This window comes from Crocuta crocuta, unplaced genomic scaffold (genome assembly GCF_008692635.1).
Source record: "Crocuta crocuta isolate KB4526 unplaced genomic scaffold, BGI_CrCroc_1.0 scaffold64, whole genome shotgun sequence".
NCBI lineage: Eukaryota > Metazoa > Chordata > Mammalia > Carnivora > Hyaenidae > Crocuta > Crocuta crocuta.
Window position 1 is genome coordinate 2141819 of NW_027530640.1, and position 25800 is coordinate 2167618.

Here is a 25800-nt window from a genome sequence, read left to right on the forward strand (position 1 = left end):
TGGAGAATGCTCTGAATTCTAAAATTATAAGATGAGGTGCTGTTGAGTGACTTACAGGCTCATATAGCTAAGCAAGCATCCCCTTAGTGCAGACGCTTTAATGAATGGGTTTGCTTATCAACTCTGTAAGGAAACCAGTCTTCAGAAACCCTAGACAATTTCAACACCACTCCCCTAGAAATTTACATACCTTAATTTGATTGGCACAACACAAATTTTAGTTTCCTAAATTTTATGAGTTAATAGAATCCAAACTGAAGAAGTCTATTAGAACTCAGTAGTATTAGCCTTCAAGAAATGGAATTTTAAAAAAATGTTTAGAAAGGTCATTCTCTTAGAACAGAACAGATTCTCTACACAATGAATTCCAGGCAGTGGAAACTCTTCTTCTATGCAAAAAAAAAAAAAAAAAAAAAAAAAAAGGAANAAAAAAAAAAAAAAAAAGACAATGTCCCTTAGGAAGAAAGTTTTGTTTAAGAGCGGTATTATTAAGGAGTCTCACTGACTTTTATCATGAATGAATTATTAGAACCAAGGATGTATTTTCTCCATATAAATCTCTGAATCAAATCTCAGATGTTTTTTAGCTAATCATGTTCTCTCTCTTCCTGAGTACAGCCAAGAGAAGCATGTGTGAGCAAGCATGCTGAGAAAGTTCATGCAAATAGGGCTAGATACCCTATTTGTCTTTTGCACAAGCATCTCCTAGAGTTTTTTCTGCCATCATGGCCCATGTCCATAGGGGAGGTCATAGAGGCAACGCTCCCCAGGCAGTCCCTGTTATAAGTCATTAAGGAAACCAGTTCTGTGGAGCTGACATCTAACTTTACTTTTCATATAGGTAGTGCCTTCAATACCAAAATGGAGTAGATGCATAACTTCAGCTTTTCCTAAGCTGAGAATGTGCTAATTATAACTAGCCAAGTTTTTAATGCTATTTTCCTCCTTCAAGTGCAAAGCATGGAGAATGGTTTTGGCCAAGATAGAGTCCATTGTCGACATCAGATTAAAGGAGTTATACGGAGTTCCAAGGCTGGGCTCCATGACGGCCAGCCAGCCCATCTGCCTTTGAAATCTTATCACTTGTCAGCTTGGCAAGTTCTTGCTGAACACTATTATTGCTCAGTTACCCATTACATTAGCTACGGGGACATTTTAGAGAGTTTTGGTATATTTGCTCCTAAAAATATTTTTTTAAGAGTTAAAGCACACAAGAAGCAGGTAAGTCCCACATAGTCAATGATTTTGGGAAAAGGTGTATAAAAGGTGTGGATGTGTGTATCTATGTATTCAGCTCAACACTGTTGCTCCTACTACTCTTGCTACTCCCCTGCACTCTTTCAGCTGGAAAGGTTTTCTTATGGGAACAGAGAAGGGGCAAGGGCAGCTGGTTACTCGTGGGGACTTCCACATAATGCAAAGTATCCCAGGGTATGTGATAAGCCTATGAAAAGCATCTGGGCAAAAAGGTTATGAACAGTGAACCAAAGAACATACTGTGGTGTGTCCCTGCTCACAGATCTTACATTCAATAAAGGCATAAACAATTTAACACAGCTAACTTTTTGCAAGACTATTTCAGACGGTCACAGCAAGTGGCCGACCCATAAACTCTTCTCGGGTCTCAGGTCACTTCCCTCCTGGAACTCAGGTCTTCCCTCTTACCCATGCACATGGTCTGGTCCTGGGAAGCCTTAAAGCCATTGTGGCAGATGCACTGGTAACTTCCTTGCAAATCAACACACAGGCCATGACTGCAAACATTAGGAATTTCTAAACATTCGTTGCGATCTAAAACAAAAAATAAAACACATGTTCCACATATCTGATTTTTATTAAGATTCCTTCATTTTTTCACAGGCGTGTTTCTATAACCTGCTACTAATTATTACAGACAGGCTGAGAATGAACCATAACAACAGCTGAATCAAAATAAGCAAGGGTTGAAAGTATCCAAGACATAAAAAAAAAGGCAATTTTTATATGGTGATTGGTATCTCACAGATACTATTTCATTTTAGGTCTAATCTTAAGAAAATCCAAGAGAAGAGATTTCTTTTACTTAACCAAAAGAAAAAAAAAATCTAAAATATACGACGAAGTAGTTTAATATGAATAAAAAGACTTACTTAGAAAATAATTTCAAAATTATGTCTGAAAATATTTTTTTTGGTAGGAAAACGCAGACAACTGCTTAGTGCAGGGAACATAAAGAATGCTGGGCCAGGAGTCGGTGGGTCTCTCTCACCTACGCAGGCTCCATTGGGGGACAGTTTGAAGCCCGCGGCACATTCGCAGCGGTAACTGCCCGGGCTGTTGAGGCAGTCTGCGTTCCGCTGGCACAGATTATCACCATTGCTGCACTCGTCGATATCTGAAAGAGCAACAGTTCCATTTCAAGAACTTCCTTACTGCATTACTGTGACATTCACTTCACCCATTTGGTGACCACTCTTCAGTACTGTAGAAGAAACCGTAAAAATTGGGAAACTGTCCCCAAATCATTTATGTCCACCACACTTTCCTGACCAGGGGGTCACACATCACTCAGATTACCTTCACAGACCAGGAGCAGGTCATTGTAACTGAAGCCCGTAGGGCATTCACAGCGGAAACTGCCGATCTGGTTGATGCACACGCCGTTGGCGCAAATGCCTGGGATCTCTTTACATTCATCAATGTCTGAAATTGAACAGATTCGGTCAAATATACACAGTTCTGCTTAATGTATTTACCATAAAAACCTCTGATAATGCAATGGGTATGCTGGACTGAGAACGCACACTCAGTGTCACAAAAATAAATTTTAAGGGTGATATGAATGATACTTTGGTTTACAAAAGCATATAAGGCCATAAAACAGCCTATAATTTCTCTTTAAACAGTGTTGGTAAAATAGGTAGCTGATCAATAGACCAGGTGATTTTACTGTCAATGTAGTAAATAAACTTCCTAGGGAGTCAAGCTTCCTCTTCAAGTTAAGTTTCAGGCTCCCCTAACTGCTGCTACTCTTGTAATGATGAAAACTCTGCGTCCTTAATTTTCTGTACCTCATTATATACATACATTGGTAATGGAGACTTAAAATTATATTGCTTACTTGATCTTTGAGGAAGAAAAGCAGAATGAACAACAGAAAGTACACTTAGAAAAAATTAATGTGAATAATTAATAATTCGGCAAATTCCAAGGTAGGTCAGTAGAAAGGGATACTGCAAAAATACACCAAAAACATAAACGTATACTTGATGAAAAGAGCAAGTGAAGGTTACAATATAGTGGATTATTTAGAGTCTTCATGAAAAAGAAACCTAATCAAATGTATGAAATTTTGAGATAGTCCTGGAACTATCCTAACTCAATCAGCAGACTATGCTGACGTAGTAATACCATTATTAACACGTGCGTCGGGTCTGTAAACATGTTAGTTCTTTCTTGCCTAACTGTATTAGAGGACACTCCAGATTATTATATTTTATGGCACTTTAAACTTTGAACAGACTTCTACATAATGCTACCTGTCTGTATTAAAATAATCATAATCTGTGAGAACTTACCAACAGCTTTTCCAGTGTGAATGTCAAAGGTGAATCCAGGGATATTTCCACATATGGTCTTAAAGTCAGCTTTAAAATATAAGCAAATGCACTCTTAAAATTCTCAAACTCGTTTCAAGTAACATTTTATCTTGTCAGTGCGTGCACTGACAAATATATTACTCATAAGCAGACATTTTAATTTCAGTTATATTTACTCGCTAATAGTACCAGCTTCTGTGAGAAGTAGATCGAGATATTCTTTACCATTATTTTCATCATTAACTTTTTACTGCTCTTGTGTTAGAAGGAAATCATTACAAGATTCAAAATATCTACTTTAGGCATTTAAATTCCTTTGATTCTGGAAATGGGGATCTTTTATAATGGTCGTTTATTTACAGAGGAAAACCAGATTAGGTTAGGAATTTAAAAAGGAATTACAAATTGCAAACAGGCAGAGGTGAGCCAAAACAGTCTTGTAGTGTGAAACAGACAGACAACGAAAAATGAATGAGACATGAAGTCTTATTTTTTTAAACATAAATGTCTGTCTTGTTTGAATGTGAAATTTGAGGCATCGGAAACAATGCATCATAGAATGAAATAGAAACTATAACAGTTATTCCTACTCATAATTGACCAAACTAATAGAAATGTAAAATTCTAATAAATTTTTTAAGTTTATTTATTTTGAGAGAGGATGGGAGAGAGGGAGAGAGGGAGGGAGGGAGGGGGAGAGAGAGGGAGAGAGAGAGAGAGAATTACAAGCAGGCTTCATACTGATAGTGGGGCTGGAACTGATGAACCCTGAGATCATGACCTGAGACAAAATCAAGAGTTGGGTGCTTAACCAACTGAGCCACCCAGGTGCCCCAAAATTTCCGTTTTCTAATATCTACTCTAATCAGATTGCTTCTGATGCCCATGGTGACACATGTGAATAAACCTCCTGAGAACAGTACCAGGTAAAACACATACTGTATATATACTACCTGCCAAGTGCTATCAGAGGAGGAACTCAGGATTTCATCCACCAAAACTCACTGAGGATCCACAGCATACACAGAGGCACGCAATAAATAGATGTCTAACTGCCTGGCAATGCACGAATTATAATTTATATGCATCCTCTCATTTACTATAACGCTATGAATGAGTTACTGTCATTTTAAATATTATCTCTATTCTATATATTGGGAATCCATTTCAGAAAGGAGAAAAGGATCTACCAAAGGTCAGATAATAACAAGCAGAGCTTCATTATAAGTACAGTGTATTTATATAGTATACAGCATACAGTATAAATACACCTAAGCCCTGCCCTTTACTTCCTCTTACAAAAAGTGGTATTTAATTCTCCAAACCAGTGATCTTCAACCTTCTAAATGATGGGAGTTTTTAAATTAGAGAACTGTAAACATGTTTCCATTTGTTTTTTCGAAGGAAAAAATGGCAAGTTAGGAAAACGATGGCAAGTTAGTTAAGAACATCCATCTGCCCAGTAAATTAGAGCCAGGGAGAAAGACTCCACAGGTCACTCTTCATCATTTTTCTCCTTACCTCTCATTTCATTCCCACATTAATTGTATCATCACATTAAATGGAACATTTAAATATATATACCCTAAGCAATACCTGAATCAAATGCACACTCATTGTTCATTTGTCCTATCGGTTCAATGCTTAGTATCAACAATTCAATTAAATAGTATACAACTATTAAAGGTAACCATTTTCTACATTATAGAAGAACCTGAATGAGCAACAGTTTTAGGACATTTTGTTTGTTCTTTCAGTTATTCTCTTTTAGTTTTTCTTTCAAAAGAATGTGTACTTGTGAGAAAAGTTTTACCATATGAAGACAAGTTTTATTTTCTGCTTAAAAATTTCAGATACCTTTGTGGAAAAGAATGTATAAGAAACACATTGGCAATAGGCTGCTTTAATGCAACGTTGGCTTCTCAAATCCATTTTTTACATATTTTTCAAGACTGAAACTAAAATAAGGCTTAGGGAATTTGATGGACTTGACATAGCTCTAAGTTTTCAAATGAAAATATTATACCTTCCGGCACTACATAATAATTACAGGGTCCATCCATCAGGAAGAACTAANTCGGGGAATAAATGAATAATCAACCAGCACAGCACAAAACAATGAATTTAAATGGACTAGTGCTGTAAATTTTATCTCTTTAGCAGTGGAGCTTATTTTCAAGATCCAGAATCCTCCTCAAACGATATGCCAGAAATCAGTATCTGAACTCCAAGAAGGGCTGCTTGGGAGACCGGTCTTATGATGCTCTTCGATGTTCTCAGAAGCGGTTTTGGTACACATTTGCTTTTTACTACATGATCACATATGTGTGTGTGTGTGTGTCAGCGGCCTCACTTCCGGCAGAAGCATGAGCCATGTGCACACCTGTTCTGGGTGTTGGGCATGGTTTACATGCAGCTTTTCCGGGTGTTGGGCACAGTTCACAGGGTGTGTGCTCACCTGTTCCGGGTGTTGGGCACGGTTCACAGGGTTTATTCCAGGCTTTGCCCACATTGTACGTGCAGCAGCACATCCTCTTCGTCACGTTGAAAGGCAATTCATTCTCACAAGTGGTTCCATTATAGCTCCGGTAGCAAAAGCTTTTTCTCATGTCTACGTACAGAAAACAAGCCAACCAATCATAACCAGAGCAGGAAGCAGCTAATAATGGAGTCCACATACCTGGAGACACCAAACCTTCTCCATTAACAACTCCAAAATATTCCTAGGTCATTTGGAGGTATCTTAAAATAATTCTTTAAGTTGACTGTAAGTCACTTTTCAATTAACAGCTACGTCTCCTGTCTTTAAACAAGAGATTTCATTTATAATTTTCTCAGGAAACAAAATTAACAGGTATTTGTTTCTCTACTCAAAGGCATTTGTTTAATTTAAAAAGTAATACATATTAAATACATAATAGTTTAAATATTCTATTATTTGTAAAATAACGTTTACTTTACATGTGTGGAAAACAAAAATTTAGGAATAGAAAATCGTAATGTGATGAGACTTTGCATATCACATCTAAGCATTTTAAAAGGTAACCATAGAGTCTAAGTTAAAAAACAGTATGGGACCAGTTTATAAGACTTGGAAACACCTGATCACTCATAAACATTTAATTTCCAAACTTTCTGAACAATAATTCCGAGACACAAGTGCCGCAGACAAAAGGCCCAGACGCTGGCTGGGAAGGCAATAACTGTGACCCAATTCCTCTCCGAGACTGCTACATACCCATGCAGTTGTGACCTCCATTGACCTGCATGTACTCAGGTGGGCAAATGCAGGTGTAATTTCCCAGGGTGTTGTAGCAGGTCCCGGGCCCACACACGCCAGGGTGTGCAAAACACTCATCAATATCTAGAAGAGGCAAGAATACCCATTAATTAATGAAGTTATTTTTCCATGAATTTACATTATTTAAACTCCTACACAAAGTATATGGCTGATTCCCCAAATCCATTATTTTTTAAAAAATAGTTCATAATTTAAACCAACTCTGCAGAAAACACCCCCAAATATGCATTTACATGGCACAAAGTGTGTCTTCTTTCAAAGAAAAAAAAGTGCCAATATTAAAAAATACAGACGATCAAAAGAAATTTTCTAAAGTGGCAGAAATAATGGGAATGGCACCTATTTTTTAAAGAAAGTTTTAAGTGAAATTTCATATTCTTCAAATGGAACTGTTTTAAAGCTTACTGTCCTCTTATGTCATTTAAACTAGTGCCGACTTTGAATACAGTTAGGAAAGACTTTAAACTGAATACAGTTAGGAAAGATTTTATCTTTTTTTTCTTTTAAAATTTGAGAACAGTTGACACACAGTGTCCCATCAGTTTCAGCCGCACAACTGAGTGATCTGACAGGTTTATACATTACCCCATGTTCACTGCTACCCTCTGTCCCATCACTGTGTTACTGCAGTATCAGACTGGATTCCTTATGCCGTGGCTTTGACTCCCGTGGCTCACTCATCCTGAAAACTGGGAGCCTGAGTCTCCTTCTCTTCATCTTGCCCATCCTCCCCGTCCTCCCCTGTGGCAAACATCAGCTTCTCTGGGTTTGATTCTGAGGAAAGCCTTTATCTTTATCGCTCCTTTCAAGGAAGTACCCCATTCACAGGTGCCAGTTATTCTCTTTATTAAATCAGACTTCTTCCAGAAGCGTTCACCTAACACTTTCTAAAACAAAGGTTATGGCATCTTCACACTTCTGGAGACAGGGGAGAGTCTCGCATACTCTTGTGAGAGGTCAGAGAAGGAAACCAGTTTGAAACGTGGCAGACAACGCAGACCAGCAACGAACTACCAACACCGGAGAAGAGCCCCCAGGTCTCATCAGGCGCAGCCTGGATGAGCGAATTTATACGAAAATCAGAAACCAAAGAGAACTCCCAACCAGATTACATGCTTATGATCAGCACTTAAATATGATATTGGGAGATGTGGAAGAAACTATGACTAATACAGAAAACGATAAGGAACCATATGAAGAGATATATAAGTCCACAAAATGGAATATTCTGATGCTCTATGTCCAGGGAGCTGCACTAGTTGCCTCTCCATTAAGAGTTGGCTGAAACAAAAAATTTATCGTGTATGGAATATAGGAGGCATTGTAGGCCTGCCTCTTTATATGTAAAAGGCATTCAAAAGACAAACTCCCCTAATTTTTAACATTAAGAAGTGACCAAGGATCTTTACACTCCTGGAAACCGATGTGCAGATAACTCAAAAATTCTGAAGCTGAAGGGCATTTTAATTTTTTTCCAACCCTTTCAATAAATGTGATCACCAAGAAAATAAAAAAGGTTATAATGAAAATAATATTACACGTTTAATGTTCATTTTTAGAAGCATCCATTCATTCATTCCACAAATAAACATGGAGATTCTACCCTAAGTCAGAACTTGGAGCTACAAAGAGGATCAAGATATGGGCCTCTTGCCCAGAAGCTCCTAGTCCAGTGGGGAGGAGACAGGCCCCTGAGAGGAAGACTACCTTGCCATGAAAGAAGGGATGAGACGGACGCAAGAAAGACATCAGCATAATCTTCGAACTTCTTCATACTATGTCTTCTAACATTTAAAAATCGATGAAAAATAGCAACTTAATAGGTGCATTCAGGTTTACCTATTTTCTGTATGTAAAATATAACTCTTATCAACATCTGAACTAATAACTTATTTGATACTGAATGTTTGCACACAAATCCAGCTTTTTAATAATCAACTCGTGCATTCAAGAGAAAAATAATAGTAAATTATAGCAAATGAGCTGGAAATTAATTTATCTACCATCGTCCAACTGAGCAGCATTGATAGGGAAACATAAAAGCTATGAACCAGGCTAACAGATCCTTTGGCAGAATTTGAGGATGGGCCCTTTTCTCCAGGCCTGAGTGGTCATCTTGTTCTCAAGAGCGGTAATAACTTGTACGTGTCCATGCAGCTCACCTTCACAGATGCGGGTTTCCTCGCTGAGGTAGTAGCCTTGCGGACACTCGCACTGGAAGCTCCCGAAAGTATTGATGCAGTTTCCTCCCTGGCAGAGACCTGGCAACTCCTGGCATTCATCGATATCTGTGGAAGGAGAGACAGATCACCCACAACACACACCAGCGTCGAGAACAAGAGTCACTTTTAGAACTTTCCAATGTTTGATTCTCTAAAAACCTTCGGACCCCCAGGCATCTGTGTGAATTCACACTTAGACGGTAGGTTTCTTCTGACCTTGGAGTTTTTGGCTTGGTCATGCAAATTTGCTAAAATCTGAGAAAAGTGACTGGAGCAAGCTGCTAATGACAGTACAGAGTTTCTATGCAGAGCAGGCAGGTCACTGCCGCGAGTCCTATCTTTCTGGGTTACAAGTACTTATTTGGCATCCTGGTAACTGACTGTACATCTGTCATTTTGCAACATCTTCTTGTTCAGATTGCTCTACACCAACTTTTCTACCAGCTTTTCTCTAAACTCTTTACCTTGTTTAAATCTGGGTGACAATGAGAGGTACACTCACCTTCTAAGATGATTGTGATGGGGTTAGGTCTGAAGCCCTCTCCTCCGGGACACAGGGTGTAATATTCAGCTACAAAACAATGGAAGAGGAGAGATGTGACACCTGTGACTCAAGTGGCTGAGACAAGGAGGAGGCATCTTCCAGCTGCCGGGCTCTAACACACATCCGAAGAGGGGGAAGCTGCTTTTTCCTTAGCGCTCTTGCAAATACATTTTAAAAGTATATTACATTCTACTTGAAGTGAGGTCACTGCTTCAAAAATGGCATACACAGAATAACAAAGACCATTTGTTTTTGATTAAAGAAAAAACCCTTCAGTATAGACCATTTATATCAGAACTTTTTTGGCTAGCAAAAAAACCCCCAAAAAAACCAAAAAATGGAAAGATTCCGTTTTGAATGAAACCATTCAAAAGTTTCATCTGTGTCTCTATCGGGACACACGTCTCAACTTCAGACAGCATTTAAGTGACATGAGGAATACACCATGTCTAGGAACTCGAACTCCCACCCACTCTGAGACAGTCTCAGAAATGGTTCTTTCTTGGTGATACCACAGAGGACTGATCACATCACCATTCACATTGGATTGTGGTTAAAATTTGTTTTTTTCTTTTTATCGTATCATAGAAAAACAAAAGAGCAAATGTAATTCCTTTCATATAAAACATTCTTGGCTGGTTTCAGCATAATCACTGAAAACAGTCCAAAGTCAAACTTGGATCCCTCACCATGGCCCCTGACCCCCGGCACAAGAGTAAAATGGCGACGAATTTTCAGCCGCCGGTTTGTTCCCTTCCTCTTCCTCAGCTCCATACTCACTGCTGTTGACAGGGGGGCACGTCTCACAGGGGTTCCCCCAGGCCTTCCCCAGGGAGCAGCAGCACGAGGAGCGACTGACGCCCACTCCGATCTCGGTGTTGCAGGACAGACTCCCGTCTCCTCGAGGACCGAACTTCAGGTAGCAGTTGCCCACTCGGTTGTCTGCAAAGCAACACAGGAGCTTAAAATTGTCTGTGCCTGAGCAAGAATTCCTTTGCAGAGGAGAGATCACACAAATGGTAAAGTTCCAAATCCACACATTCATTGTAATCTCTAGCACAACACTATCTCTAGCTTTGAACATTTTCAAGATTGCCTTGTAGGAATTACATTATGACAGACTTTCCTAGGTTCAGAAATCCATACAGATCACAAACAAACTAAATTGTGAGAAATTGCTCAGGTGGGACGTTCTGGGTCTTCACGAATATGAATGCAAGAGTTTTTGCTATAATCAAGTGATACGAATCAAGAGTTTATCAACAATGGAAATGAAATCCCAGAGAAGTCAACCTAAAGCTATGTATCCTATCAAAAAAAAGTCGATAACCCCACCTCCTCCTTCTCCTCCCTATTATCTGGTTTTGTTTTACTTTGCACAGAGACCTTTAAGAGTCTGGAGAAAGGCACTCAGTAACACTTAGACATCAAAGAATCTCCTTCTTTCCCTTTTTCCTATCTGTAATCATCATCTAGAACCTCAGGTGAATGATTTTAAATGCTGTGTTTTTGCTGAGAACTCTCAAATTTACCATTGTCTTTCATCTCCCCCCAGAACCTTATATCATTCTGCCAGCTGCCACCTTGATTTCTCAACCTTAGATAACTAATTGTTACTTTAGAGTTAATACATCTAAAATCAAACTCTTGACACTCCTTCCACCACAGACAAATCCTACTCTACTCCTCTCAGCATCTTCCCCAATTTAAACAAACAAACAAACAAACAAAAAACCCTCCTTCGCTTTTTTCAGCTGCTCAAGCCCTAAGCCTTGCAGTCAGTCTTTGACTCCTTATTCATCTCTTATTCAACCCAGGAATAAAATCTGTCACTTCTACCTTCAAAATCTATCTGGAGTCTGACTATTCACCACTGCCTCCATCTCTGCAACTTGAACCAAGCCACCATCACTGCTCACCTGGAACACTGCAAAGGTTTCCTATTTCGTCTCTTGATTTCAGTCCTGGACCTGATGACAGTCCGCTTTCCCCACCATACCCAGTGTAGCCCTTTGGAAGGACTTCCAATGGCTCCCCTTTCCAATCAGAGCATAATCGCATGTCCTTACCATGGTCTACAATGTAGTTTTCATCCCTGGTTGCATCCGAGAGTCACTTGGGCAGCTCCTTACTATTTTCTCTTATTTTTCTCATTTTGTTGTTGCTCAATCAGGTGCAGAGAGATGAGCTGACTCATGGTTCTGCTCTTACTAGGTTTGCATCCATTCATGCCTCCCATTCTCTCTTTTATCCTTCTTTTCCATTCCCCTTCCACATCCCCTCCTCAGCCACCTGAATGCGTTTAACAGTATCTCTTTGTCTGAGTTCTTGCGAGAGGAGTATTTTTGTGTCCATGAGCACATTTTAACTTTACACAAATGGTATTCTGTCATAGATTTCATTCCATTTTTATTACATTTAATCTGTGAATTCTATGGTGTTCATGTGTCATTCTTTTTTATCTCTCCATCCTCCAGAAATGGTTTCTAGATCCCTGCTGCCACAAGTACTGTGGCAGCGAACATCTTTACCCAGGTCTCTGGATGGGCCTGTGAGTTACTTTCTTTGCTGTCTACAGCCAGAAGACTAACTTCTCATGAACTGCTGGTTTACAAAGTTTTCATATTCTTAGCCTTCGGTAACAGGAAATAGAGTCACTGTCATTCACCATTCGCATCTAATGGAGCTTTTCATTTTTTACAAGAAACTTTGAAAATACTTTTCAGAAAAAAAGGCACAGTGAAACAATTGACCAGAAATTCTAATAAGAATCTAATCCTCTCTAACTCGAAATTTTATTCTGTATTTTCTCGGTTTGGAAGAGATAAATGCCTGAAAAGGTCCTATGAATGCAACTAACTGCCCACTGGCTGCCACGCATGAACCTGTAACAAATCCATTTTGTAAAAGCTGATTCCACATTTCAAACACATCTATCACAGCTTCTACCTGATCATTACTTCTTGTGCTTCTTTTCCTTGCATCATTCAAACACAAGGCCTGAGGACACTTTTGAAAACTGGGACAGCTCCTTTTTTTGATGAGGAAAGGACAGCTAGTTTCTTGGCTCCACAAATAAAAACATTTTCATTTTTAGATTTATCAACACCAGCTAGAGCAGTCAATCCAATGATTTTTATTTCTACATACCATACCTTCAATATCCTTTGTTGAAACATCTGCCTTCACTATGAGTTCACTTAAAAACCAAATCAATTAAACCTGGTGTCTAAAAGAATACAGGGACCGTTGATGATTCAGGTACTCGTAAAATACTGCATGTTGAAGTTCTCCCTATTGACTAAGACACGAGAATAGTATATTTCCTCTATCTAAATAAATCTATTACTCCCTCTTTTGATTTCTAAATTTGAAAAATATCATCTAGGGTATCAGCGTCTGAAGACTAACAGCCTAGGATTTTGCTTCTATGATCAATTTCACCATCACCTTTGGAATCTCAGCTGGAATCTGTGTTGCATTCATTACCTGATCTACCTGACAGTTGGGAAACAGTTTCCACACTCAATTTTCTTCTCATTGTCATATGGCTAGAAAGAGAAACACTTTTGAACTTTCAACTGTGTTCCATACATGCTTCAAGAAGATTCCAAATAGAGTGTCTCCAGCTTCCTCTTATACCTTCTCAATGCCATCCCCTGGGCAACACAGTACGAAAACTGGAAGATTACGCAAGTGACATTTTATTTCGCTACTGTGTCAATCCTTCAAGATGATGGCATGATTTTCCACTTTATTATGTTCATGTTTGTTTTGAGCATTACTGGACCTAAACGATGAGTAATAATGAAATAAAACATAAAATAATAAAAAGGCAAAATGTTTTAGGACAAAGGGAAAATAAGATCTACTAATATCTCATAATGTACTTAGATTTTTAAGAGGGTCTAATGGACCATTATGGTATTTGTAGACAGAATAAGTCTCTGTTCTTTGGAAGACCTCTAAGAAAAAAGTAAGGCCATGAAGCATCAATCCATACAAATAGTTAGAATTGCTCTAAAAACAAACTTAAAATCTAAGTTGATTATATCCAGAGAGTTAATATGGGTGCTGTTGTTCAAGAATATTCTCTGCAAGGCTATCCTGGTCTCCCCTTCTACCAGTAGAACAGAAGGCTCCTTAAGGTCCATGATCCTAACCAACACTTTACATTATCCAAGTTTTCCGAAGTTTTTCCAGGATACTAGGTATCAGGTTATAGTTAAACACTTGTTTTGATTGTTTTTCTTATTACTAATGGTTTTGGGCATTTGCTTTTGTTTGTTCACTTTTGGAGTCCTCTCTCTCTTTAAGTTTGTTTATTTCTGAGAGTGAGCAGGAGCAGTGCAGAGAAAGAGAGGGAGAGGGAGACAGAGAGAGGGAGAGGGAGAGTAAGAGGGAGGGACAGAGGGAGAAGGAGAGAGAGGGAGGGGGAGGGAGAAGGGGAGAGGGGAGGGAGGGAGAGAGAGGGAGAGAGAGAAAGAATCTCAGGCATGCTCTGGGCTGTCAGTGCCCAGCTCAATGTGGCTCGAACCCATGAACCGTGAGATCATGGACCTGAGCTGAAATCAAGAGTCAGATGCCTAACCCGCTGAGGCACCCAGGCGTCCCTGGAGTCCTCCTTTTATCAGTTGCCTGTTCATAGCCTTTGTTCCAACAAAGCTTTTAAGCAATACTGAGGCCCCAGTGACTCAGTTTCTGGGTGTGAAGCACCATCAACATATTTTTAAGGCTCCAAATGGGATTTTCCTCGCAGCTAGGGATGAGAGCCACTTTGTGATCTGGGCTACTGCTCCTTCTCTGACTCCTCTCCTCATACTGTGCACCCTGCCCATCCCCACTTCCCGTCTTCTTACTACACACTCTTGCTGCTAGGTCTCCAGCACCAGCACCGCCCTCCCACAGCCCAGGGCACTGGCTGCTCCTGTCCCTCGGAGGGCTCTCCTCTCAAAGCTGCAACTGGCTTGCTCCTTCCTTTGTGGATCTGACTGCCCCGTCCCCACATAACCCTTCTTCTCCAACAGCAGCCAGTGCCAGCAAGTGCTTCTGCTTTTATCTGTCTCCCTGGCACCAGGACGATAACACGAGAGCAGAGAATGTGCTCACTCTGTTCCCTGCTGTATTTCTAGCAGCTAGAATAGAGGCAACTCAATACCTGTTAAGTGAATGGTTTTGAATTCGAAAGAACTTGGGGTATCCTTAAATCATAACTAAGTATATTCTCTAAAATGTGAAAGCAACATATGAACTGTGTGTAAATCACAGCTGCAAACATTCCCTTCATGTACTCCTGTCCCCTAAGAAAACCGACACTGAAAACACCAGGTAGGCTTCTACTAAAGCAAGGACTTAGCCTTTTTCTTTAGTATTCACTCAGGAAATTCCCCAGATATTTACCCCTTTAGGTAAACGCTCACTGAGGTGCTGAAACAGAGCAGGTAGTAAAAGGTGGACGATTATCTTCTGATCAGAGACATCAGAAAAGCTGATGATGAGACTCAGAATCTTCATGACTGCCTCCCGTGCTTCCCCTCAACCTGTTTTACTCCAGTGGTGGGGGTCATGACATCCAGCTTCAACTCCTCTCATCTCCTCACTTATTTCCTTCCTTACACGGCTCTTCTCATGGGAGAGAGAAACAGGGATTCCAATGACTCTGCCCCTTGTCCTGACTGTCGTGGCTAATGCACTGAACAGGGAGCCAAGCAACTTTCAAGGCCACCTCAGCTCCGCCCTTCACAAGCCCCGAGACCCCAAGGAAGTTACTGCAGCTTCTGGGGCCCCGGTTCCCAAGTCTGTGAGAGCAGGAGGAGGCTGGAGCAGGTAGCTCAAAAATTCCTGTTTTAAAAACACTACTAGAAGATAAACATGACAAAAGTGACCATATATATTGGTAACCTGGAGTTTCTTAAGGGAAAGGACTATTTTGTTTTCAAATTAATTGTAGCACATACTCCCCACAGTGCATTACCGAGAAAGTCTCCTTCACTTACCAACACAACCCACACCAGTGGGGTTCAGCTGGAAATCGGGGGGGCAGTTACACTCATAGCGACCAGGAGTGTTGACACACAGGCCATTGACACAGTTTATGGGATCTGCACATTCATCAATATCTAGGAAAAACATTTAAAATGTCCACATTAGCATCTTTACTTTCTCTTTGCACAATGCTATTTCAAAGAATCTGGTGGAATCGTTGCAAATTATTGAAGATCTTTGGAAAGGCCTCAGCACACTGAAATACAGATCAAATCCATGTATATACCTGCAACAGGTAACAGATCAACCACACGGTGTTCATAACAGCACCATTTAATATTTTAATATCTTGAATAAATAATTAAATGTTTTTTTCCTAGTTTCATGTCAGATATTTAAGTTGCTTATATTAAAAATGTATCAATTCCATATTTAAATATAAATGTGTCAGAATGTAGATTTCTTTTTCCAAAACCTGCCTTACACAAGGAATATAACAGGCTAAGCGGAAGGCTAAGCAGAAATTTCAGGAATTTTTATACTTAGCACAAAACATTCATCTCCACTAGTAAGAACACATCAAGCCCTTAGCTGGCCATACCTGTACAGTTTCCTCCGGTTCTGTCCAATTCATAACCATCATCACAGATACAATGAAACATTCCAGGCAAATTATTACATGTTCCAAACACACAAATATTTTGGAAGGAGCATTCATCAATATCTGAAGACAAAGAAACAGTAATCTCTTATTTACAAAGGCAATTTGATTTACTGTATATAATGTTAACAAAGTTTTCTATCTCCCCAGATGATTTTATGCAGTAAAAAATTTTGTTTTTTTGTCTCAGTAGACCACATAAATGGCCAACAACTAATGCTTTTATGTGGAACCAAGATTGAAAAGAAAGATTTTATTTTACTAAGGATTTTAGCTGCCATGGGTTATAATATACTTAAAAAGAAAAAGAATTGGCCTAAGTCATAAAAATAAAAAACTACATTCAAACATATCAAAGGATGGTAAAAAATTAAACATAAAAACAAATTCCAAGATTCTAACAATTTAATACAAAGATGTTTTACAAACATCCACAACATATAAAGTATATAACATAATATTTAAAGTATTAAATACATCATTAAAATTATTCAAGTTTAACTTTTTAAGTTTTTTATTCTGTAATCTAATCTGTTATCATAAACTCAGTTGTAACCAAGGAAATAATTTTTTCTAATAGCATATAGTAAGATCATCCATTGTCCCACATTCTCACAAATTTCATTAAAATGTCTCCATTGAAGTGAAGTCATAAATTTAGTTTATGAAACTCTTCATGAAGGCTTAACTTAAAGTCAAAAAAGGAGAAGTTACCGCTTCTTATTCATATGAAAATGAAGGCATGTTGTCTGTGTACAGCTGTAGAAATATTCTGTATTTCTACTCGTAGGAAGAGGCTGGACATTTTTGTACACAAATGACCTCATATTCTGAGAATGTAAAGCAGGCATGTCATTTTAGGCTAGACTAGACCAGTCACGCTAACATGCTGTCTAGAGACAGATCTTAAGTATAAAAAGGTCTGCAGGTCATTCCTGATAGTTAAAAAAATAGTACGTTTCAACTATATTAGATTTCAAGTGTGGTTCAAACTGTGTTTAAACGATCAACTGATGCATAGGGATACCTGGTTGCCTCAGCTGGTTAAGCAGCTGACACTTGATTTAGGCTCAGTGCATGATACCACAGTTTATGAGTTTGAGCCCCACACTGGGCTCTGTGCACAAAGAGCGGAGCCTGCTTTGGAGCCTCTCTCTTCCTCTCTCTGGCCCTCCCACACCTGTGCACTTGTGCTCTCTCTCACATGCTCTCTCTAAAATAAAAAACGTTAAAAAATTTTAAAGATCAACTGATGTATAAATGTGACTTTTCTTATGTTGAGCTAAACAAAGCTACTCTCTTTATACAAATGAATAAAAAAGACTCATTAAACTTGTGTTCATCTATAGGTGAAAATAGAATTGTATTATCAGCCCTCTTCAGAGTCATTTAACTTTCAAATGACCTTTATTACAAATAACTTCCATTTAAAAATAATGTAATAATTGTGCGATACTTACAGTTACACAAGTGAAGTAATAGGTATTTTAGAATACAGTCTTTTTTTTATTAATGCATACTCAGAAATGCAAACAATACAGAAAAGTTTTGTTAGCAAATAGGGAAGACAGAAAGCAACACAGAAAATAAAGCAGCAAAAGCAGAAAATCACTCAGAAATCCATCTACCCAGAATTATGATTGATCAGTATTATTCCAAATACTTCTCTATGCATATTCACAGACTGAAGCTGATTTCTATGCATCAGATTAACTTGTATGTATCTCACCAGTTCCTAAAATACTTTCCAATATTAAGAATTGATGAAAAACACTAAAAATTGATCCTCTTTTCCCTTTGTTAAAACTCAAATATGGTTTCTAAACAGTATTAATGGATTCTGTGCCGTGAATGATAAGAAAATGAGCATTCACATTTGCTTCCAACTCAATTTTGTTATTTCTGTAACTTTCACTTTTTAAATATGTATGGCATTTATCATAATCTCTAAAGTACTTAGTATTGATTCTTAAGGGAATAAGGTTTTTACTGCAACTCTTACATTTATTTCTCAGTTGATGGTGTTTCATTGCTCCCAAGAAGGGAGGGCCCGCGGGTGTCTTCTCTCTGCATTAATTTCCTAGGTGACAGTATGCCCAGTGATTTTATAACTGACTGACTGCTGAGGTGAAATATCTCAGTCACATGTGACCTCAGAACTCTGCAGGCATTGTTCTCGTGTCTTTCAGTATCAAATGATTCTGTTTTGTTCCTTTCCTTTTCTATCTAGAGCCTGAAGGATCCTTATCCTTCTCTAAGATTTAAGTCAACCAAAGTAATAAGGCTAAGTATTTGTGTTAGGATTTACCACTTGTAACACTCAGTGCTTTCTTCCATCTCAGGAAAATGTGTGGCTGTTCAGTACTGTTCTCTATTCATTTATTTGGGGCTTTCTACTTGACAGGCACCAATTGTACTTGTGTTTATGGCCTTAGAATAGTGTTAACTTCTTCCTCCTTTCATGTTCTTATGGTTTTCTTTGTGTATTTTTGTCCATTCTCTATGCAGGTAATTATGCTTTCATCTCTATCTTTACTGTTCTCTGACATTTCTATTTAATAGTTCTCTAATTTTGCCGTGTTGGTACCCATGTTTTTGTTTCCCATGACTCTGCACTTTCCTTTTGTTTTCTCTAGTTTTTATAATCTCTTTGCACTTGTCCACACGTTTGTATTCATATTAAGGTTGTCCATGGCACAAAGCACCTGTGGGAAATGTGCTTTCTTTCCCTGGTAGTGTTTTTAGACTCTGGGTTGGTTCTTCACTTTTTGTGTGTTCTTTAATTGTTCTCCCACAGGACACCTGCAGAGTTCACATCACTTATTTTTAAATTGTGTCTGCACTGCTTGGTCAGCTCTTCTATGAGTTTTTATATACTGATACACTTTAGATGAGTGTGTTTTGATATCCTCCTCCCCCTTTATCTGGGCATTATTTGGAAGACAGACTGGGGTACAAGTTTCATTAAATTGCTCTTCTGTTAGACCAAACTTTCCTAAGGTGGAGAAGAGATGTGGGGACAAATATGAGAAGAGCTGCCCTGGTCACTGTGTGCTCTCTGCTAACGAACCTGGCCTCTGCTCTGTCTTCACACACGATACCAAACAGTCTTCTCCATGTTTACTCCACTGATGGGGTCCTAACCTGTTCCTGAGGAGCTTATTACAGGTTTTGTACTCTCCCATTTTGGTGGAGAATATTGAGAAATGGTCAACTGCACCAAGCGTTTGGACTCTACAGAAATTCTGAGACTGAGAATGCCTCTGTGGTGAGAAGTAGATGCTGAGGAGAAAATGGTGACCAGAGGGTCAATTCAGGGGGGCATATATTCATAATCAGATCGGAAGACCTCAAGAAATTAAATCACTGAATTTGGGAGAAACATCAAGGAGAAACAGGCAGAACCATGGAATACCATTTCTGGAATCTCAAAATCTGGCATTTAGCAAAGAGGAGCAGGGTCTCACTGAAGATGAACTCCTTGTGAGACACTCTGCTCACTCTGGCAGCTGGCAGTTCCCTCCCTGGCAATGATATACTATGAAAAACCAACAAGGTGAGGGAAGGGCAGTAAATACAAAGTGTCCAGCCTCACCTCAGGGAAGGTCTGGGGAGAAGTTCTGGAAGGGCCACGGCCACAGATAAAGGAAAGAATTACAAAGGGGGAAAGAATTACAAAGGGGGAAATTATTACACACAAAGAATTAATTTTTGAAATTTTTTGTTGGCCAAAGTATCTGGCTGCTACTCACTTGCTCCTTTTCCCACCAACTCATGTCAGGTTGAGGTGAGTAATAAATCATGTAATCCCAGAACCACAATGACTCACATTTTCTACTAACTGGCTTTGGTACTTACAAGAAACCAGGACTGGCGGTGGGGGGGAAACAAAACAAAGTTCAGTCTACAGTGGTCTTATATGAAATGCATTAGACTCTGCTCAATCTAACAGGTCAATGCAGAAGCATGAATGCTTCCAGTTTCTACTGTCTTTCCCCGGGGGCAGTCTTCATTCTCTTGTTCTGAGTCTCTAAAAACTGGTGAACATTTATGGAAAATGCCGTGACCTTTTAGGCACACTTTCTTCAGTAACACTTCAGGGAGTGAGGCAGAAACAGGCTCTAACTGAGCCATTCTAGATGGCATAATTGGTTTTTATTTGGTTGCTGCTGCTGAATTGAGTGCATGAATCGTGTGTGCTGGTATTTGCTATTTCTGGTCATTTCATTAGACACTAGTGTCCAGAGAGACTGTAATCTGGTTTCCTTTTATAATCTTTGCCCAGCACTTAGCCTGAGTTACTTGTTAAAGGTTTTCTATGAATCCCTAATTTTGTTAAAGCCTTCTGATTCACTAGTGATTTTTCATCTTCTTCCTTTCTTCATGTATATTTTCATGTACTCCAAATGAACACAGTGACAGCCCAAAACTAAATATAAAGTGAACTAATTTAAGCCTCTAACTTGAGAGAAAATTCCGATTCTTCTACTTGGAGAGCGATCACACGAGTCACAAGTCTTATTTCTAGGAAAGGGGGATGATGTCATTGCTGAGGGGAAGGACATGTTGCTCTCAGGCAAAAGGTGCTCTTGAGGCATCCCTGAGGGGGCCTTCCCATCCCAGACAGACAGACAGACATCAGACCAAAACATGAAGGAAAAAGCCCAAAATGAGCTACTAAGGTTTTGATAAACACATTAAATAGCAATGACTAGAGTAGATAACAGATCACATTTTTAAAAAGCTGAATAGTTTTTCCACATGTCATTCATTTAGTAATAAAAAGAAAAAGAAAAAAAAGAAATGGTTAAAAAGAAAAAAAAAAAAGGAATGAGCCAAACTTCCAACTTGTTGGCTCTCGGCCAGGAAAACTTCATAAGAGATGAAAGCCGCCTTCATCATTATTCATTCGGCAAAATAATCCATGCTTAAACGAATGGCTTTTATATGTGCAGCATGTGCTGTGTATTCTGCTTCCAGGTGGGGCCCGTTCCAGCCCTTTCTGCGGTTTCATGCGCTGTAGTTGATCCAACTTGGAAATGAGTTGGAATCGCAGTGACCCACCTTGGCAGGACCTGCTGTCGGACGCTGGAGTGAAGCCCATCTCACACTCGCAGCGATATGCACCCGGGACATTGAGGCACTGTCCGTTTTCACAGAGATTTATGTTTTCGGCGCACTCATCAACATCTGTGGAAGAAGCACATTACATCTCTATTAGGTTCCTGACTTCTTGACACGGTTTTCCCTGCTCTGTAAGTCCGTTTTACTGGCTTGAGCAGGTGCTCGTTAAGAGGAGACGACAATCACACTCACCTACACAAGGGCGAACGACTTGATCACAGAGCTGCTGAACCTACACCCTAACATTCAATCACCACATCACTAACGGGAAGGAGGCAGGTGTCTCCCAGATCCGTCTCAGTTCTCTTTCATGCCAATGTGGTGCATCAGTATGACACTGACATCACTGACAGATGACCAAGAAGGTTGAAATTAATCCTAAAATGGTATCTATTATAACATTATGTTGTCAAGTAAATGAACATAGTTTTTCCACTAGTTCAAGTCTGTTTCAAGCACATTAGGGCTGTTCTCATAGAACAAGGAGAATGTCTTTCACGTCACTACAATTATAGTCAATACTTCTGTCTTAAATATGCAAATGGGCATTATTCATAGACAATTCAGTTAATTCTATAAAATGGAAAAAAGGGGACAGGGCAGAAAGCAATGTTCACAGAGGGCCTCATATCTGGCAGGCAGTTGCTGGCTGCCTGTCTCGGATGCTTTCCTTCAGTTCACCAATTCTGTGCAGGTCAGGAGAGGAATAACCTGACGCCAAGAGAGGCCAGCCATATGGTGGGAGTCACCAGGAGCCAAACTGTCCCTGAGCCTGACACCAAGGCCAGGCCCTTTCCTCCATCCCACGGTGCAGGGAAATGCTCAGAAAGATGCAATAAGCCAAGGTTTTAAAGGATAAAAACTTTAAAAATTAATTGTGTTTACTTAAGGCAACAGAAAATGATAAGTCTGTGTTTTTGATGTCGACAATCAGAAACAAGAAAAAAGCTAGGACTCTGTCTTTTAACATGGGGCTTAAAGTGTGCACTGAAATTCAACTGAGGAACACTGATCTCCACAACTTGTCTCCTACTTTATGACCAGCAAGACAATGCAGTCATTCACAGGAGTTTAAGTAGATGTCTTATTCACAAGGGATGCAGAATGAACAGCAGCTAAATAGCAGCTAATGTTTACTGAGCTTTAATGATGTGTTTTTCTAAATCCTTGACTTGTATGACTTCATTTCTTCCTTTCAATACTGGTGGTGATCTGAGATTCTGACAAGCACATGACATAGAAATAATTGGCTGGAACATAACTTGCATCTTAAGATGCTGAGCAGTTTATCCACATGTCATTCATTTAGCCATAAAAAAAAAAAAGGTGCTATTATGGTTACTGTGGCTGTTTTAAAATAGGGAAATTAAGGCCATACAGGTGATATGATTTACTTAAGGCTACAAAGCCAGTAAGCTGCAGAGGCGAAATCTGAATCCAAGGGTCTGATATCTGAGCATAATAAACAGATTTATTTAAAAGTTGTTTAGGTCTTGGTGTTTCGCCTAAGAGAAAGATACATATTCACCTGTATGTCAGATGTAAAAACAGACAGACAATTTCAGCCCCTTTAACTCTACTTTTCTTCAAATACAGCAAGTTTAGGGAATGTTCTGTGAAAATCGTGCCAGGACACACCTCAAGATTCTCACCCACCTGAACAGGTAAAGCCATCTCCAGTGAACCCTTCAGAGCAAGCACATCGGTAGGAGCCTGGGGTGTTAACACACTGAGCATTGACGCTACATTGGTGGGTTCCGTTTGAACATTCATCCAGATCTGCGTACCGAGGGAACAGAGTGATAGAGTTCAGAAAGGACAATGGAACATCTAAACACGTGAAATGATTTTCATTTGTCTTAATTTAAATGTAACCTGGACAAATGGGATCTGTTTTCGTTTACCTATAAGGCCGCAGTTCTAATTCTCTACGATCTCAGCCCCACAATCCAAAATGTCTGTTCTACAAACAGGGACTAAAATGACTAATAAAAGCATTTGTGAGATGCCTAATAAGCTAGAATTTTAATGGCTAAAACATAAACCAGTGCTAGTGTTCTGACTTCCACTGGGGGCAGATGTGTTGCTGGTTTCTTTACCACTAAAAATGGGTCAATTTCTAAATTCAATTACTGAATTTCAGAGCAGGAAAATTAGCAAAGAGTTTACAAGTTCCTTTCACAGATGAGGAAACCAAAGTCAGATTCTTGATCTCATGGAGCCTAGTCTAGAAGAAATGACAAATGCTACAGTTAAGCATCTGACTATTGATTTTGGTCCAGGTCATGATCTCATAGCTTATGAGATTGAACCTTGTACCAAGCTCTGTGATGACAGTATGGAGCCTACTTACTTGGCATTCTCTATCTCTCCTAATCTCTCCACCCCCTCCTCCACTCATATGTGCGCACAAGCTCTCTCCCTCTCTCTCAAAATACACAAACATTAAAAAAAAAAACATAGAAAATTACATTACCTTAAGTATGTTGTATGTACCATGAAGAAATGTTACAATGGGCAAGGAGAGAATAAAAAGAGTATCTAATTTGGACGGTAGGAACAAAGAAGGTCCCACTGAGGAAGGAGTTTTTGGTTAACTTCAGTCCTGAATGATGAATCAGAGTTAGCCTGTTGCACGAAAGTAGGGAAAGGTACTCGTTGCAGAGGGAACAGAACTTAGAAAGATGCTGAGGAGGAAAAGGAGTTGATGTGATTTAAAAAAAAAATTAAAGAAAGGCCAGAGTCACAAAACACAATGTGGGAGCGCTTCTATCACAATGGGGGTGATGGAAGATGAAGCTGAAGAGGTACTGGGAAGAGGTTGCAGGGTCCTGTGAACCACTGGTAAGGAAGCTAGATTGTGTCCTAAATTCAATGATTAAAATGACAATTGTCGAGGCGGGTGGCTACATCAACTCAATGTCTGACTCTTGGTTTCTGCTCCGGTTATGATTTCTCAGTTCATGAGTTTAAGCCCTGTATCAGGCTCTGTGCTGACAGTGAGGAGCCTGCCTGGGATTTTCTATCTCCCTCTTTCTCTGTGCTCCTCCCTGCCTGCTCTCTCTACACCTCTCTCTCTCAAAATAAATAAGTAAAAACTTAAAAAACATGACAATTGTAAAGAGATCAGATCCATGGTTTAAAAGGTCTGTCTGGCTACTATGTGGAGAATGGATTACAGGCCCAGCAAATGAATGAGCAGACATAAGAACAGGTTCTTTTGGCATCCAGCAGAGAGAGACAGACAGACAGAGACAGAGACAGAGGGAGGGAGGGAAGGGGGAATGACTGAGATCAGAGTGGGAGATGGCGATGGAAAGCAGATAATGAATTTGGATGATATTTTGGAGTAGAAGTAGTAGTTAAATCTTCCGTGTTTTGCAATAGGTGGCAGAGTGATGGACAGACAAGCACAAAGTATGGAGGCTAGAAGACAGAAAGCTAGTAGCCAACGGGGCTAAAAACCAGCCTGGGGATATGGCTGAAAAACTGTGTGACTAATGACAGAGCGGCAGCTGGGCTAGGAGTGGGTAGTTAGTGAAATGAATGATGCCAATCACCGAACATGACTTAGCAGAGTTATTTGGAAAGCGTGATCATTTAAATCCGTAGTCAGTTCCTAAGCATTTGGCAAGTATAAAACAAGTGAAGGGCGAAGAGTATATTCACATTACCGGAGGTTACTGTTAACAGATCTACGGCTTACTGTGGAATTCTCAAGTTTTAGGGAGTAATCCTAGGGAGGTCAGTTCAGCTTGTTTTATTTTCTATTTTAGGTCGACCCAGGTAATTCTAACCAGCTGGAAAAATGCCTTGTTGTGAAGGCATGTCAAACTGCGGGCATATGAAGTGGTGCTTTGTGCAACATGGAGGGTAACATCCAGCCCTCTGCTCTACAGCTACACAAGGCTTATCAGACTCCAGCTCAGCCGAGATAAAACCTGGAGAACGGCAAGCGCTTCTCCAGTCTCCTCTGATTTTTCGAATCAGACCTCAGAGTATCCAGCAAATGTTTTTGCTTTCTCTGGAAGAAGAATTCTCTTTTCTGCTCAGAAGGTGGTATTGACCAGGTACAAACTTAGCTTATCTGATAAAACCTTTTCATTTCCTTCATGTATTTCCCTGGGTTCCAAGTCTCACCGATTGCTCTATGAGAGCCTGGAAAATTACGTGAGTCGTTGTTCATCATATATCTGTTCGGATTTCTGGCTACACATCAAATAATTTTACCCAACAACAATACCACATTAAAAAGCAGACTGCCAAGGCAGGCCACTGTGGCTTGATAATTTGTACCAAAGATCAAGGAAACTCTTAGGCAGGAATTACCTTACAAATGAAGGTAGTCTTTGAATTTTCAACAGAATACGGGCAAGGGAAGAGCG

At 39.6% G+C, this 25800-nt stretch overlaps 1 protein-coding gene and 1 pseudogene across 1 annotated transcript in view; one reads left to right on the top strand and one right to left on the bottom strand.

Annotated features, from left to right (window-relative positions):
* FBN2 (fibrillin 2) overlaps positions 1-25800 on the bottom strand; it is a 255390-nt gene that overhangs the window by 38944 nt on the left and 190646 nt on the right. The window contains exons 32-44 of the mRNA XM_077768864.1: positions 23072-23194; positions 21356-21481; positions 16232-16354; positions 15642-15764; positions 10426-10587; positions 9604-9672; positions 9042-9167; positions 6817-6942; positions 6037-6189; positions 3558-3626; positions 2557-2682; positions 2249-2374; positions 1666-1791 (exon numbers count right to left, since the gene is read on the bottom strand). Of these exons, the coding sequence (XP_077624990.1) occupies positions 1666-1791; positions 2249-2374; positions 2557-2682; positions 3558-3626; positions 6037-6189; positions 6817-6942; positions 9042-9167; positions 9604-9672; positions 10426-10587; positions 15642-15764; positions 16232-16354; positions 21356-21481; positions 23072-23194 (1578 nt within the window). The remainder of the gene's footprint in view (positions 1-1665; positions 1792-2248; positions 2375-2556; positions 2683-3557; positions 3627-6036; positions 6190-6816; positions 6943-9041; positions 9168-9603; positions 9673-10425; positions 10588-15641; positions 15765-16231; positions 16355-21355; positions 21482-23071; positions 23195-25800) is intronic.
* Positions 7859-8164, top strand: LOC144235213 (U6 snRNA-associated Sm-like protein LSm3 pseudogene; annotated as a pseudogene).